Here is a 17,755-nt window from a genome sequence, read left to right on the forward strand (position 1 = left end):
CATTATGCTAAGACGTGTGCTATATACACTATTTCAGTCAACTCCCACAGCTCCCAGGTCCTCAAAGGAAGAAACTGCAGGGAGAATCAGAACTCAGAAACAGGTCTGCTTGACCCAAAAGTTCTACTTTCAGCTCTACTAAACTGTTGCGCCTGTTCAGTAACTCAGTATTGGTTCACAGATTGTACATAACCCATAGTATGTTGATAGTCCTGGAAGTCATTGGCTAATGTGGTTCACCTTCATTTAAGAGATACAGAAGGTACTCGGTTATTTCTTAATATTTTCATTTATAGTTCATCTACAGGAAAACATGTCATTGAAGCTCTTCCATAAGGCAAAGAAGTATTTTGTAATTAATAAGCATAATTTTCAAATCTAGGATTTTTTTTTTTTTTTACCATCACTGTACCATGGAATCTCTCTAGTCATATGTCTGTCAAAACTGTCACAGCCTATTCCCAAATTTATATAGCTCTCTTTTCAAAGGCTTTAACTCAGAGTCATATAGTTTCTGTTTTTGTGGAGACTCATGTAGTTTTTATAGGGCTCACACAAATGTACCATATTTTAATTTTTCATATGTTTTGTTATAGCTGTTTATAATGATATGAATGAGAAGCATAAATGTTAGTTGAGTTATTCCAATGCTGAGTTTCAGTGGATTTCTTAATCTCAGCATTATTGACATTTTAGGCCAGGTAATTCTTTGTTTTTGGGGTCTGTTTTGTGCATTGTAAGATGTTTAGCAGCATCCCAGGCCTCTACTCACTATATACCAGTAATCTCACACTTTGTGACAACCAAAAATGTCTCCAGACATTGCTGAGTATCTCCTGGAAGGCAAAATTACCTTCATTTGGGAACCACTGGCTTAAAGGTATTTAGAGCCAACAAAAGTAGAATTAAAAAAAATTTTTTTTTTAAATCTAGTTACCTTTAAAAAAACAACTTTATTTATATATACACATACCATATTATACAACAACTTCAAGTGTATATTCAATGGCTTTTGGTATATTGATAGAGTTTTGCAGCTATCACTACCCACAATCTAGTTTTAGAACATTTATATGACCTCATAAAGAAACCCTTATTAGCAGTCATTCCCCATTTCTCCTTTCTATGCTCCCCAGCCCTAAGCATATTTGGTTATCTTTTTATGTTTAGGAATATACATCCTCCTTGCTTATTTTAAGTCAGATCATTATGTAAACCAAATCCTATTTTAGAGTGTGTTTATTGAAAATTATTTGCAATGTTAGGAGACATATTTTTTGAGAGGACCTTAGACATTTTCTTAGGCAGATTCCAAGTTTAATCTGTAAAGGAAGTCAATCTAGGTAGGCTCAGTTAAGAATCATTTTAGTATTATTCAGAACAGAAAAAATCCCACTGGCCCCCATGGCAAGTTTTGTATCATAGAAATCAACAGCTTTTGTTTTTCCTGATCAGTTCTATTAGAAAACCTTGTTCCCTAGGTTATATGCACAAAACATAATTAAGAAACACATGTACTTTGAACCTGCTGTATGATTATTATTAAATAGGTCAATTTCAGTTTATTGGTTGGTGAGTTTATTTATAGGTAGATAGATAAATAGTTTTGTTTTTCAAATTTGCGGATCTGTCTTACTTACAGAGTAATGTTACTTACTATTTACTATAAGAAAAAACCTTGCAAATCGTCTTTTCCAAAAGAAGAAATAAGGCACAGTTGGATTATTTTGTGTACACACACGCATCTGTTTTAAACTGTGTTCATTTCTGTCCCTATTCCTAAGCTAACAGCACCTTATTTTAATTACTGTAGCTACCTACATAACATATCTTTATTCTACTATTCTGCTTTTTCAGAGTTTTCTTAGCTGATTTTTCACGTGTCAAATTAGCAGAGTTTCATGGAAAAGTTTCGAATTAAATTTGTGATTGCATTCACTTCATAGAATAATTTTGGAAGAATTGACACATTTAGTTTAATGATTCTTCCTATCCAAGAACATATATTTCTCTCTTTTGAGGTCTTGTTTTATATCGTTTATTAAATCTTCCTCAAGATCTTGCATATTTCTAATTAGATTGATTTCTCAGATATTTGTGGTTATTATTGCTATTATGAATGGAATTTTTTTTTTCTTTTTCAATTGCTTGTTGCTGATATGGTTGGGAACTGTTGCTTTTTTATGTTGCTCTTGTATTTGGCCATCTCGCTGATGTCCAGATGTCATATTATGATAATTTGTTGATTTTTCTATAGTTTTCTAAGTAATATAATTATATCTTTTGTAAATCATGACAGTTTCGTTAATTCCTTTTAAGTCTTTATTTCTTATATAGATCTGTTATTTCTTGCCTTACTACATTGGCTTAGACCTTAAGGAAATGTACAGTATTAGAGGTGAGAGCAGTAATCACTTCTATTAGAAACTACAGTGAGATATCCAATTTTTTGTTTATTAGATGATTTTATACATTTTACTGAATTTCTCATGCTCCATGAGATGAAACAGTATTCTCCCATACTTCTGGTGGAAATGTAAATGAATGCAGCTCTTTATATATACTCCTGTATTTTTATAATCTAGATAGTCTTACAAATGTTTCATGTCCTTTGATTTAGTAATCTCACTTCTTGGACTATCCCTTGGAAATAATAAACAATGTTTTAGTTCAAGTTGCTCATTACTTTATGTTACTTATAATAAGTATTTGGAAATAAATATCTAACAGTACAGTAATGGCTTTGTAAATTATGGTATATGATGAAATATTGCACAACCATTATATTAAAATAATTTGTAATATTAATAACTTAGAAGTACTTATATTATTAAATAAGTAAAAGAGGATAATACAGAATTTTTATGTAGTAAAGTTGTATCAGCATTAAAATGCATTGAACAAAGATTAAAACAGAACTTAGATCACCACATCAAAATGATAATAGTGGTAATCTATGGGTAATTACTTTCTGGATGATTTCATTTCCTCATTCATAGTTTTCTATGGTGAGCATGCTTTGTTCTTAAAATCAGAAGAAAAAGAAACTTAAAGTGTATATGTTTGTAATACTAAATTATTTACTTTCATCAAAATAGGTAGAAAGGGAGAAATCTTAGCCTATTCCCTAAATGGCAAGTTTAGTTATAATTTTTTTTTTTTTTTTTTTGAGACGGAGTCTTGCTCTGTCGCCCAGGCTGGAGTGCAGTGATGAGATCTCCGCTCACTGCAACCTCCGCCTCCCGGGTTCAAGTGATTCTCTTGCCTCACCCTACCAAGTAGCTGGGACTAAAGGTGCCCGCCACCACACCCGGCTAATTTTTTTGTATTTTTAGTAGAGACAAGATTTCACCATATTGGCCAGGCTAGGACTAGTTGGTCTCAAACTCCTGACCTTGTGATCCACCCACCTCGGCCTCCCAAAGTGCTGCAATTACAGTCATGAGCCACCATGCCGGGCCTGTAATTTTTTAGAGTTAACATTTTTATAATACTCTTTTCAAAAAAAACACCTTGCTGAATGTAGATAGCAAATGTCATAGGATAAATCTGATACCTGAGAGAGTAGTACATAGTTTCAGAACCAAGGTTGAGAGTTATGCTCTGGGATCTGCTTCTAAATGATCTGACTGCCATATCAGTGAGTCAGGGAGGAATTGTAGCAGATATCCACTTGATTTGGTTTCTTACTGTCTTGTCACCCATGTGCATGTGTATTGTAAACTAGCTGTCATCTAGCAGCCCTGTGATATACTGCTGGCCGAGTTTCTTAAGAAAGCTTCTATGTTTGTATAGATTTTAGATTATCATTCGCTTTATTTAAGAAACATTCAATAAGTACTTTCAGTGTGCCAGGAACCTTGGTAGCTAAAGGACAAATGACATAAAAACCACACAGATGGCCTCTTTCTTGAGCAGCTTTTGTTGGAAATAATTTATGACTAATATTATGATGGAATGAGATGGTATCTTACTAGTAAGACCAGAAATACTTAAATTCTAATTCAACCAATTCTTGAGATCCCTTAGGGAGCTAGGTATACCAAAATTCAAATTAGAATTTGTTGGCTTAGGCATACGCCCCTGCCTCACAATCCAGAGAACTAGGTTATTCTATATGGAATATGCCTTTTTCCTTTACTAGCTAAACCTGACTTTCCTTTCTACGTGTTAGCTTAAATTCAAGTCTTCTCAAATTTTACTGCTCTACTAAGGCAAAAAACTACTGGTACTAAAAGAAAATGAGCAAGAAATTGTCCAACAAGCTAGATCTTGTTGAATAGTTAGCAATTCAGATATCTTACTACCTACCAACAAACTGTCCCCCTCCATTACCTTGGCCCAGTTTCTATATTTGAAAAAAATTAAAAAAAAAAAAGCAGAACAAAAAAAGGAATAAAAAAGATGGCTTGGCTACTCCAAGCAGCCTTGGAATGTTTTACCTCTGGTAATGTGGAAGAAAATAAAAGAACAGCCATCCTCAGTCTGTTTCACCATAATGTGTAGTTACAATACCAATAAATTTTGAGTTATTAAAAAAATTATTTTACAAAGCAGTTTCATTGGTAAGAAGGATTAAAGACTAAAATCTGTAAGATGAATAGGCTTTTGTCAGACCAAGGGAGATGGAGATTTGGGGTGGGAGAATGTGTTGGATTCCAGCTATATTATTCAAATGCTCGGAGACACAGAACATTAGAGAAGACAGGAGTTCACTGTAGGTGATGGTGAGAGTGGGCATGGAGCAGGAGTGCCAAGAGATGAAGTTATAAAACTAAGCAAGAGTTAGATCATGAAGAACTTCATGTACTATGCTAAGAAATACTGACCTTATTGTGAATGTATGGAGGGCCCATTGGTTTTCTGGGGAGCTAGGTCTGCAATATGAATATTAGAAGGGGCAAAACTGGTGATAAGGGCTTGCACTAGTGTACAAGCAATAGGTATGGTGAAAATGGAGACATTTGAGATATTTTGAAGAGGTAGACTCAACAGGGACTTATGATCAACATAGATAATGTATATGGTGGAAAGAGAATAGCTTTTTGAGTTGGATAAGTCTGGGTTCAAATCCCAGCTCTGTCACTTTTCCATTTTAGGATCTTGGATGTTTTACATACCCCTGAGAACCTTAGTTTTCTCATCTTGATTGGGACAGTAAGCTGGGTGCCGTGGCTTGTGCCTGTACTCCCGGCTACTTGGGAGGCTGAGGCAGGAGGATCACTTGAGGTCAGGAGTTTGAGTGTAGCGTGGGCAACATAGTGAGACATAATCTCTAAAAGAATTTTAAAAATTAGCTAGGTGTGGTGGCATGCATCTGTAGTCCCAACTACTCAGGAGGCTGAGGCAGGAGGATTGCTTGAGTCCAAGAGTTAGAGGCTACAGTAAGCCATGATTGTGCCACTGTACTCTAGCCTGGGCAAGAGAGCAAGACTCCATTTATTAAAAATAAAAATTTGGGACAGTAATATTCAGCCCATAGGGATGTGAAACAATATATGGAAAACATCCAGTAAAGTGCCTTACCACATAGTAGATATAAAACAATAGTTGCTCTTGTTGTCAGGGATGAAGGAGATAGAGAGGAATCAAGAATGACTTCCAAATTTTCTATTTGAATGGTGAAAAAGAGCTATATTAGGAAAGTGGGCTAAGCTATCTGGTTCTTAGATTGCTTGTGAGGAATCAGGTGGAAATGTTCACTGGCAGTTGATAGTAAGAGTATGACACTTCTGAGTGGAAGGCACAGATCTGTGAGATAATCAGCTTACACATAGCAGTAAAAGTTATGAAAGTAGATGAGGTCCCCCAAGAAGAGTTAGAATGAGAAGTCAGAACCCTGGAGAGTGGCCTAGGAAGAGTAGAGGGTGTTTTTTGTTTGATTGTTTGTTTGTTTGTTTGTTTTTGAGAGGGACTTTCTCTGTCACCCAGGCTGAAGTTGAAGTACAGTGGTGCCATCATGGCTCACTGAAGTCTTGATCCCCAGGGCTCAAGTGATCCTCTCACCTCAGCACCTCATTCTCATGAGTAGCCAGGACTACAGGCACATGCCACCATGCCTGGCTAATTTTTTAATTTTTTTAAGAGATGGCATCTCACTGTGTTGCCTAGGTTGGTCTTGAACTCCTGGGCTCAAGCAGTCCTCCTGCCTTGGTCTCCCAAAGTGCGGGGATTACAGGTGTGAGCCACTGCACCTGGCTGATAAATCTTTTCAGAATGTGACATAAATTTAGATTTAAGTGCTGATTTTAAAAAATTGCTAAGGCCATGCATGGTGGTGCATGCCTGTAATCTCAGCTACTTGGGAGACCAAGGCAGGAGAATTGCTTGAGCCCTAGAGTTCAAGACTGGTCTGAACAGCAGAGTGAGACCCCCATCTCTTAAAAAAAAAAGAAAAAAAAAAACAACCAAACAAAAAGGAGCTAACAGAGAAGAAGGGGTTTCTGAAATGTAGGAAGTTAGCTCACAGAGTCAAAATTGAATAAGGATGGAGTGGTGAGTGGTGTCAAATGCAGCAGAGCAGTCCTGTAATGGTCACTGAGAAAATGCACAATAGATTTGGTCGTTAGGAGGAAGACTGTGAACCAGGAGCTGAGTAAGTCCTTGTGGTAGAGTGCTTTGAATGCCAGACTTTGGTCAGTGGAAGAATGATTAAATGTTATTGAGCACGAAAGCGAGATGATCAGAACACTACTTTTTTATTTTTCTGGCAGCAGTGTGAAGGATGAGAAAGGAGGGAAAGCTCAATTTAGGTTGGTAGAGGCACAGATTGAGCAAGGGCTTGGATCAAGATGATAATCTTGCTTGGAAACAGGTTAGCGTAAGAGCTGTTATGCAGTAGTGTCTTCAAAATTTGGTCATCACTGGATGTAATGATTAAAGAAGTAGCCTAAAAGATGACATTTTAAGGTTTTCAGTGTGGATAACAAGGAGAGTAGGAGTAGCATTTACTGAAACAGGGACATTAGCAGAAGCAAGACTGGAAGATGAAATCATTTTTTATTTTTAAACTTTGATTTATTAAGCATATGTTATTGAGTGGCACTGTTATTGAGTTATTAGGCACTGTTACGATACTAGAGATACAGCAGTGAACATAATAGGCAAGATCCCTACTTTCATGGCACTTTACCTTCAGAAGTGAGGTGAAGACCAAATTATAAAAGGACAAAGTAATTTAAGACAAATAAGACAAAACTAGGTGATGATACAGTGATATACTGAGGGGAACTTTTAGATGGGATGGTCAGCAATGGCATTTCTAAAGAGGAGAGATTTGAACTCAGACCAGAATATTACAAAGGAATCAATTATGCAAAGATCTGGGTGCAAAGGCATCCCCACTTAGACTGGAGAGTATATGCAAAGTCCCTAAGAAGGAAATGAGCTTCATTTATTTGAGGGCCAAAAGAGAGGCCAGTATATCAGGTGCAGAGTGAGCAAGGGAGAGACTAATAGAGATGAGCTCTGAGAAGTCAATAGAATTAAACTTAAGTGGGGCCTCGGAGGTCTTGCTCTGGAGTTTGGTGGCTTACTGATGGCAGTGGAAATAAAGCAGTATGTTGAACTTAGCTGTCTGTGAAACATCTAGATGAAGTCAATTAACAGGCTTCAATATACAAACTCAAATATAATTTGCCTCTATTATTCATTGAAATAACTTTCCAAGTTGTTTAGGCACTGAACAAAGAAATGCTCACAATGTGGAGGCTTGAGGAGTGTGTCAAGGACGTGGTCAGGGGACCAGAGGGATCAGGAATCTCTAGCAGTTCTTCCCCACCCCTCACCCCCAAACTTAGCTTTGACTTGAAACTCATCTAGCAGTTCTTTACCAAAATAAAGGTCATCTTAAATATTATTGCGACCTTTAAAGTAATGACTGTTATATAAATGTTATGGGAAAAGTAGTCAAAGAATCACGGCCAAAAATACCTGTGTCTTCAGGGGATGTAAAGGGTACTTACCAACTTAAAATACCTGCAGCTCCATAGGGACCATGCTGTAGATTTTGTATAGTGCTTGTTCAGACAGTACTCTCATTTCTAGAAATGCATTTTTTGCAGTAAACAAAGTGTGTGTATCACTGTGCTTCTTGGTACACAAGTAGTTTGAATAGATTGTGTAGCCAAGGTCATCCTTAAGGCATCTAGTTTTACTGAATACGTGTTCAAAAATACTGAAACAAAATAATTATAACTTTTGTTTATGTATTGCTTTATAATTTATATAGCCTTTACCCCTGGAAAATCAACTTGATCCTCAGGAACAGCTCTTTAAAGTAGATAGGGAGCAGAAATTTTATGGAAGTCAGTGTTACTATTTTAGAGTTGAGGAAACTGAGGATCTCTGAGTGCGCAGTCATAAATTTACAACTCTCACTTCACTTGCATTGCTTTACTTACCACACCATGCTAATTCAAAGGTGTACAAAAATGTAAATTTTAGTAGAGGGTTTGTATCCTTACTAAAACAGTGACAAAATAAATTTTTTAATGTGTATGTTAGTTATGGGTGCTACCAGAAGGATTAACGGTGCTGTGGATACGCAGAGGAGAGTGAGATTGATTTTGGCTGGGAGAGTCAGAGGTTTAATTTTGTTTAGAAAATGTGTACTATTTTCTTACTTGGTACTTTTTATTGCCTCTTCTTGGTTGCCCCATACATTTAAGGTACTACATGTGCAGCTTTGAAATAACCTTCCCCACCCTTTTTTTGTTTTTTGTTTTTTGTTTTTTTTTTTTTTTGAGACAGAGTCTCACTCTTGACGCCCAGGCTGGAGTGCAGTGGCACAATTTCGGCTCACTGAAACCTCTGCCTCCCGGGTTCAAGCGATTCTCCTGCCTCAGCTTCCCAAGTAGCTGGGACTACAGGTGTGTGCCACCACACCCGGCTAATTGTTTGTATTTTTAGTAGAGATGGGGTTTCACCGTGTTAGCTAGGATGGTCTCCATCTCCTGACCTCGTGTTACACCTGCCTCAGCCTCCAAAAGTGCTGGGATTACAGGCGTGAGCCACCACGCCCAGCCTGAAAGAAACCCTTTTATTTTGTATGCAGGACCGGCATGTTTGTTTCTGCTAGCATATTTTATTCTTTTTTTGAGACAGAGTCTCGCTCTGTCGCCCAGGCTGCACAATCTCAGCTCACTGCAAGCTCCGCCTCCCGGGTTCATGCCATTCTCCTTCCTAAGCCTCCTGAGTAGCGAGTAGCTGGGACTACAGGCGCCCGCCACCACACCCGCCTAATTTTTTGTATTTTTAGTAGAGACCGGGTTTCACCATGTTAGCCACGATGGTCTCGATCTCCTGACCTTGTGATCTGACATCTCAGCCTCCCAAAGTGACATATTTTATTCTTGTATTGCCACTGAACTCAGCAGAGATGAATTGGTAACAGTAGCTACCATGTAATGAGCAATTCCGTGCCAGCACTCTGGTAGAGGATTTGTAAATTTACTTACTTAATACTTACATCAACTTTCTGAGGTAGAAACATTCTTTCATAAATTGGTGTTTTCTTTTCAGTCCATTCACATACTTGTTATTCCCACACCTGATGGAGAGAATGTAGAACTGTGTGAAAGAAAAGATAATTATAAGGCATTGTAGGCCGGGCACGGTGGCTCACACCTGTAATTCCAGCACTTTGGGAGGCCGAAGCGGGTGAATCACCTGAGGTCAGGAGTTTGAGACCAGCCTGGCAAACATGGCAAAACCCTGTCTCTACTAAAAATGCAAAAAAAATTAGCTGGGCATGGTGGCACACGCCTGTCATCCCAGCTACTAGGGAGGCTGAAGAAGAAGAATCGCTTGAACCCAGGAGGTGAAGGTTGCAGTGAGCCGAGATCGTGCTACTGCACTCCAGCCTGGGTGACAGAGCAAGACTCCATCTCAAAAAAAAAAAAAAAAAGCATTGTATTTCAGGATAATGTTAAGCCATGCAAATAGATTTTTTTGTTGTTGTTTTATTGTGCATTATTTATTATATTTTTCCCAAAGTGAAGAAGCCAAGCTGGTATATATAATAATCTGAGTGATGAAGTCTAAGCTATATAACGTGAATGAATAAAGTAATAATATCTTAAATGTCTTTTTATGATTACAGTGACAGTATGGATTAATCTTGGGTGGTTTTGCATTTCAAAAACCACTTTATGTATACACTAAAAAGAGTCGAATCAATAAAGAGATGTTTATTTAAACTATTTAGGAATGCAAGATGTCCATAAAACTTAATCCTTTGTTTAGTGACTTTTCACTCCTGTATTTTCTTGTTGTGATAAGATATGTTGCTTACCGTGGAAATGGTAATAAAGCTTTGTGTTTATATAACATCTTTTAGGGTCTCAAAATGCTTTTAGACTATCTCATGTATCCTCATAGTATTTTAGTGAGTAGGTAAGTGGCAAGTATTATCTTCATTTTACAGATGGAGAGAGAAATTAAGCCACGAAGTGGGTTAAATGATGTATGTATATAGTTCCGTTATCTAGATACATAGGCAACCTGAGCCACTAAAGAATACTATTTTTTAGAAGGATTGACATAGTATAAGCCATTAACCTCTTAGTTTTTGTACTTTACACAGATTGTTAGAAAAAATTTATTATGCACATGGATTTTTTTTTAATCCTTTCTTTAGGCGTAGAAAACATTACAATACTTCTTTTTTTTCTTCCTTTTTAGGTCAGCAGCAGGGACAAGATGGAGTAAAAGTCCAGCAAGCTACTATAGCTCCTGTAACTGTAGCAGTTGGAGGAATTGCTAATGCCACGATAGGTGCTGTTAGTCCTGACCAACTCACACAAGTGCATTTGCAGCAAGGCCAGCAGACTTCTGATCAAGAGGTACAACCTGGCAAGAGGCTTCGAAGAGTTGCCTGTTCCTGTCCTAATTGTAGGGAAGGAGAAGGAAGGTAAGTGCTGTATTTTTCAACTGTGTCTAATTGGAAGGCATAAAACAGGAGTTAAAACCAAGTAATTGGCTGGGAATGATGGTCACTAGAACCTCATTACCTTTGTAGCCTAGAAGTTGATATATAATATTAGAAAGGGAATTAAGTTGGGCTATTTTAGGAATGAAATTTGAGCGGTCCTCCACCTTGTTCCTTACACTTTTAAAAAATATTTTTTCTTTCTTCCCCACCCCTCCCCCACCCCAACAAGATGGAGTGTCACTCTGCTGCCTAAGGCTGGAGTGCAGTGGTGCAATCTTAGCTCACTGCAATCTCTGCCTCCCGGGTTCAAGCGATTCTCCTGCCTCAGCCTTCCGAGTAGCTGGGATTAATTATAGGTGCCCGCCACCACACCCGGCTAATTTTTATATTTTTAGTAGAGACGGGGTTTCACCATGTGGGCCTGGCTGGTCTCGAACTCCTGACCTCAGGTGATCCACCCACCTCAGCCCCCCAAGTGCTGGGATTACAGGTGTGAGCCACCTCGCCCAGCCCATTTTTTTTCTTTTTCATAAAATTTTTATGTAACTTTATTGATATAAAACTCATTCATACACCATACAGTTCACGAATTTAAAGTGTACAATTCAGTGGTTTTTAATATATTCAGAGCTGTGTAGACATGACTACAATCAATTTTAGAGTGTTTTCATCATCCCCAGAATAAATTCTGTATCTTTTTTAAGCATCACCCCCTTATCCCAACCCTTCCATCCTAGACAACTAATTTCTGTCTTTATAGATTTGCCTTTTCTGAACAATTCATATAAATGGAATCATGGTCTTTTGTGACTGGTTTCTTTTAGCATAATGTTTTCAAGGTTCAGCCATATTACAGTATGATCAATACTTCATTCCTTTTTAGGGACAAATAATATTCCACTCTATGGATATGCAATATTTTTGTTTATCCTGTCAATTGAAGGACATTTGGTTTTATCCACCCACTGGCCGTTATGAATAATACTGCAGTAAACATTTGTGTAGAACTGTTTGTGTGGACATATGTTTTCATTTCTCTTGTATTTATATGAAATTACCTAGAAATGGAATTTCTGGGTCATATTGTAACTCTATGTTTAACCATTTGAGGAACTTACCGACTGTTTTCCAAAGTGGCTGTACCATTTAACATTTCCATCAATAGGGTATGAAGGTTCCAGTCTCTCTAGATCGTTGCCAGTACTTGTCATTATCTGACTTTATGATTAAAGCTATCCTAGTGAAGTGATATGTCACTGCAGTTTTGTTTTTACTGATACTAATGATATTGAGCATCTTTTCTTGTTCTTATTGGCCATGTTTGTATCTTTGGAGAAATATTTATTTGGATCTTTTGCCCATTTTAAATTATTTATTTTTCATTATGGAATTGTCTCTTTATATATTCTACATACAAATTCCTTATCAGATATACGATTTGAAAATATTGTCTCCTGGCTGGGCGCAGTGGCTCACGCCTGTAATCCCAGCACTTTGGGAGGCCAAGGCAGGTGGATCACCTGAGGTCAGGAGTTCAAGACCAGCCTGACCGGCATGGAGAAACCCTGTCTCTAATGAAAATACAAAATTAGCCAAGCATGGTAGCGCATGCTTGTAATCCCAGCAACTCGGGAGGCTAAGGGAGGAGAATTGCTTGAACCCAGGAGGCGGAGGTTGCAGTGAGCCGAGATCGCGCCACTGCACTCCAGCCTGGGTGAAAGAGCGAAACTCCATCTCAAAAAAAAAAAAAGAAAGAAAAAAGAAAAATATTGTCTCCCATTGTGTGAATTGTCTGTATACTTTCTTGATAGTGCCTTTGCACCAAAGTTTTAATTTTGAAGTCTAGAGTTTTCTATTTTCCTTTATTGCTTCTGCTTTTGGTATTGTATCTAAGAATTCATTGCCAAATCCGAAGTCATTAAGATTCCTAGTTGTTTTTTTTTTTTTTTTTAAGATAATTTTATAGTTTTTACTCTTACATTTAGGTCTGTGATTATTTTGGGGTTAATTTTTATATATGGTGTTAGGTAAGGGTTCATCAAGCACCAGTTGTTGAAAACACTGTCCTTTCTCTGTTGAATGTTCTTGGCACCCATGTCAAAAATTAGTTGACCATAGAACATGGATTTATTTCTGGACTTTCAATTGTATTCCATTGATCTATATGACTATCTTTATGTCAGTACCACACTGTCTTGAGTACTTTGGATTTGTAATAACTTTTAAAATCGAGAAATGTGAGTCCTGCAGCTTTGTTATTCTTCAAAATTGTACTGACTCTTTAGGGACACTTGCAATTCCATGTGAATTTTAGAATCAGTTTGTCAGTTTCTATAAAGAAACCAGATGGTATTCTGATGGAAATTGCATTGAATCTGTAGATCACTTTGGGGACGGTTGCCAACTTAACAATATTACATCTTTTGGTCTATGCACAAGGGAAGTATTTCTGGTTGTTTAATCTTTAACTTCTTTCATTAGTGTTTTATAGTTTTCAGAGTATACATTTTGTACTTTTGTTAAATTCCAATTTTATTTCTGATGCTATTATAAGTTGAACTGTTTTCTTGATTGTTCAAGTATGTAGAAATACATTTTTTAATGTATTAATCTTTTATCCTGCAACTTTTGTTGAACTTTTTGATTAGTTATAACAGTTTTTTTGTTTGTTTGTTTTTTTAGTAGAGTCTTTAGGATTTCTGTGTATAAGGTCATGGAATTTGTGAACAGAGATAGTTTTTACTTTTTCCTTTCTACCCTGCAGGAGTTCTGTTTCTTTTTCTTACTTAGTTTCTCTGTCTGGAACCTCTGGTACAATGTTGACAGTATGCTTATATTTTGTTGAGGATTTTTGCATCCATATTCATAAGAGATATGTCTGTGGTTTTCTTTTTGTGATGTTTTTATCTGATTTTGGTAATGATAATACTGGCTTCATAGAATGAATTGGAAAGTATTCCCTCCAAACTGGTATTAATTCTTTAAATGTTTTGTGGAATTTACCAGTGAAGCTGTCTGTTCTTGGGCTTTTCTTATGGGTAGTTTTAATTACGAATTCAGTCTAGTTGATTGTTGTAGGTGTATTCTGATTGATTATTTGTTCTTGAGTCAGTTTTAGTATTTTGGTCCGTATTTTTCTAGGAATTTGTCCATCTCCTCTGAGTTACCCAAGTAATTGCCATAGAATTGTTCATGGTATTCCTTTGTAATCCTTTGTGTTTCTATAAGGTTGGTAGTGATATCTCCTCTTTGATTTCTGATTCTAATAATTGAGTCTTACTTTCTTGGTCAGTCTAGCTAAAAGTTTATTAGTTTTGTTTACTTTTCCCAAGAATCTCAGTATTTGACGTTTATTCTGACCCTAAGAAGGTTCTTCACAGCCTCTTTGCTCACTTCTTTCTGGCAAACTAGCCAACCTGTAGTTAAGCCTTTATTTCCAGTGAATCTGTTAGTCTTCTCCCAATTAACTGCCTTTTGAAACCATCTCTACTTTTTTTGAGAGTACCCTTAGGCTTGAACTTCTTCACATTGTCTTGCAAATGAAGTCAATTCCTTTGGGAAGAGATTTGGAGCTCTTTGTTTTATGGTGTGTTTCTGATTTATGGCTTTTGAGCTGGGGGTTGAGACAGTGGCTTTCTTTCTGAGTGACAACCCTGCTTTAAGAGCTGAGTGCCTGGTTGCAGGGGCAGCAGTAGCCTCAGGTCTTCTCAACTGGCCTCTCCTGGCTTAGAACTTTGACTTTATGAACTATGAATGGGCCAGGTCAAGGGCAACCTGGACCTTGGTATTTTCATCATGCCACATCCAAGGTAGAGTCTGTCCCAGGGCTAAGGACTTGGTTCTGCTACACTTGCCTGGAACTTAGCAACAGGCAACCAGGGGTAAGATAAGAAATGCAGACATCTTGCCCCTTCTGGGGCCATACCCCTCTGACCGGGAGGTGGGAAGAGTAGGAATCATATTCTTAGCTGCACCAGTCTCTAATGTTCCTGTGTGGAGACGGGAGGAAGTAGGGAAGGGGAGAGTCTTGGTTCAAATACCACAGACTCTTACGGTTCTTACCAATTTCTGTGAGATTTTCTTCAATAAATGTTTCTTTATTTGATGTTATTTGCTTTTAGGACCATTTCCAGAGACTTTAAGTGGTATTTTTTGCTTTTTTTAGAATTTTCACTGGGAAACAGATCCATGGAACTCCTCACACTGTCCTGCTAGAAACGAAACTCTGCATCTTACACTTTTAACTGGATTTAGCCATCCTTTTGAAATTTTAGAGAAGTTTCAAGTGTTTTGAAAGGCTTAGAGAGATTTTTTTCCCAAGGGAAGAGCCCACTATGACCAGGAACATGAGTCCATAATAGAGCATAAACTCCTTGAGATTAACACATTTTCATAGCAATTTGGTACACAGACCTGTTTTATTTTGTCTTTAACTGAAAATTTTCTGATTTTAACTACAGTTACGGCATCATGATCAAACAAACCTATTCAGAGAAGCATCATTTAATTACCTTGATTCTTCTTAATATTTCTATAATTGTAAGCCTACTATTTGGCAGTGTAATTAATGTTCGGTTTTTGTTTTTGCTAGAGGCAGTAATGAACCAGGAAAAAAGAAGCAGCATATCTGTCATATTGAAGGATGTGGTAAAGTTTATGGCAAAACATCTCATTTACGAGCACATCTTCGCTGGCATACTGGAGAAAGACCTTTTATATGCAACTGGATGTTTTGTGGCAAAAGATTCACACGGAGTGATGAGCTCCAGAGACATAGAAGAACCCATACAGGTTAGTTGATTTTAGGACTTGTACTTTTTACTTATTTCTTCAGTTTTTACATGAAAATTTTAGTGATAGTTTAGCTATCAAATTGGAAATATGCAAATGAAGGAGAAGGCATTTACTTTAGCAATTATATGGAAGATGTTTAAGATGAACATTTTTAACCTCATTTCTGAGATACATTTTATTCTACTTTTTGTAAACTTTATCAGCATATTTATGAGACAAGTGGAATTTATTCCATTTGTTTATATAGTATTCTTAGCATGTTGAAATCATACATTATTTTTCGTAAGTGTTTAAATAGGTGAAAAGAGAGTTGAATTATCATCTTAATGGGGACTTTCATTAGTGTGTTTTAGTTTTTTTTTTTTTTTAACAAATCCAGAAAATTCACCAAAGTATCAAGAATAATTAAATAATAAACATCTAACAACCCTCACTCATAATGGTCAGTTGTTAATATTATATTTTCTGCTTTTTTTTAAATACAGCAAAGCAGTTATAAAGTGAACATCATGCTTACCCTTTCACCTTTCAAAGACTGCAGCTGCTATAAATCTAATGTGTCTAAGTTTTACATACACTTTTAATACTCTGACATATATGATTAATGGATCTACATAAAAAATGTTTTGTGTGTATTATGAAATGTTACAATGTTGCAGAATTATAAATGTCACTTGTTTTGAGATCCGTTTGTACATATATGTATATTTGCATATATGAATTTCCTTGAACTGCTATATAATATTTTATCACATGAGTCTACCACACTATATTCATTCATTCCCATACTGTTTGAGGTTATTGCTAGGGTTTGTGTGTGTGTTTGCTATCACAAACTTAGTTGATGAGAACATGTGTGAGAAGTGGAATTATTGGATCACAGAGAATGTGTATGTTTGGTTTTGCTAGGTAATGGCTAAAGAGTCTCTACAGTGGCTATTTAACTAGCAGTGATTGATAGTTTCCACTTTGTGCTCACCAGTACCCAGTAGTGTCAGGCCTTGAAAGTTTTTTTCAATCTAAAATTGTTTCTTATTCTAAAAATTTGTGTTTTTCATGGTTATCCATGAGATTAAGCATCTTTCATATGTATATTAGTCATTTATGGCTTTGTTTTTTAATTCTGGTTCTCATTTTTTCTTTCAGAAGTTTTCCTTATTTATATGATTTATATGTTATACTTTTCCCTTTCAATAAAGGACTATTGCTAGTCTTTTATCTTTGTCATACCTTTTGTCATATGGAAGTCTTACATTTTCATTTAGTCAAATATAAATCTTTTCTTTTGTCTTTTGCTTTTTGTTTATAAATTTTTCTTCTGTCCCAAGGTCATAAAGTCTCAAAAAACAATTTCTTCTAATAGCTTTAAAGTTTTGTTTTTGTAAGTTTGGTCTTTTATCAGCTCAAGATTCTTTTTGTTGATGGAATGAAATGAGGGTACAATTTTATTTTTCTTCCATATGGAAAGCCATGTCTTGAACAGCCCATTCTGTCTCTATTGATTGTCCTCTTTTACATAATGTCTCCTTTAAGTGTGGTTCAATTTCTGGTTTCTCTGTTTTGAAGTTTTTATCTATTTGCCAGTTCCTACACGAATGCTCTTACTATATTAATGACTGTGGTTTTATATTAAGCCTTGACTTCTTTTTGGGCAATTTTCCTTCTTTCTTTCTTTTTTTTTTTCTTTTTTTGCCCAGAACAGCTACCCTTTTCAGAATATTTAGAATTTGGGACTCAGTATTTCATTATTGAATAAATTAATTTCAATAAATTATTGAATTATACTTTATACTTTAAACCTGTACCAAGATACATGTGGGACAAAGGGAGAAATAAAACTGACATTTCTAAATCAGCTGCTATATTATAGTCAGATATTTTGAATATATTACTTCATTTGATTCTAACAACAGCAACACTGGCATAGAAATTAGCTCCATTTTAAGATTAGAAAGTAGTATCAGAAAAGAAAAAATTATGAAATCTATTAAAAATGGTAAATATAAAGTTATTTAATTTGATATACAC

The 17,755-nt window shown here is 36.4% G+C and overlaps 1 protein-coding gene across 2 annotated transcripts in view; it reads left to right on the top strand.

Annotated features, from left to right (window-relative positions):
- Window positions 1-17,755, top strand: part of SP4 (Sp4 transcription factor) — an 88,634-nt gene that overhangs the window by 38,207 nt on the left and 32,672 nt on the right. For both annotated transcript variants that reach the window (XM_031013512.3, XM_055347301.2), the window contains exons 4-5: window positions 10,684-10,912; window positions 15,525-15,724. In XM_031013512.3, coding sequence (XP_030869372.1) covers window positions 10,684-10,912; window positions 15,525-15,724 — 429 coding nt within the window. The remainder of the gene's footprint in view (window positions 1-10,683; window positions 10,913-15,524; window positions 15,725-17,755) is intronic.

The sequence above is a fragment of the Gorilla gorilla genome, chromosome 6, assembly GCF_029281585.2.
Source record: "Gorilla gorilla gorilla isolate KB3781 chromosome 6, NHGRI_mGorGor1-v2.1_pri, whole genome shotgun sequence".
Taxonomy (NCBI): Eukaryota; Metazoa; Chordata; class Mammalia; order Primates; family Hominidae; genus Gorilla; species Gorilla gorilla.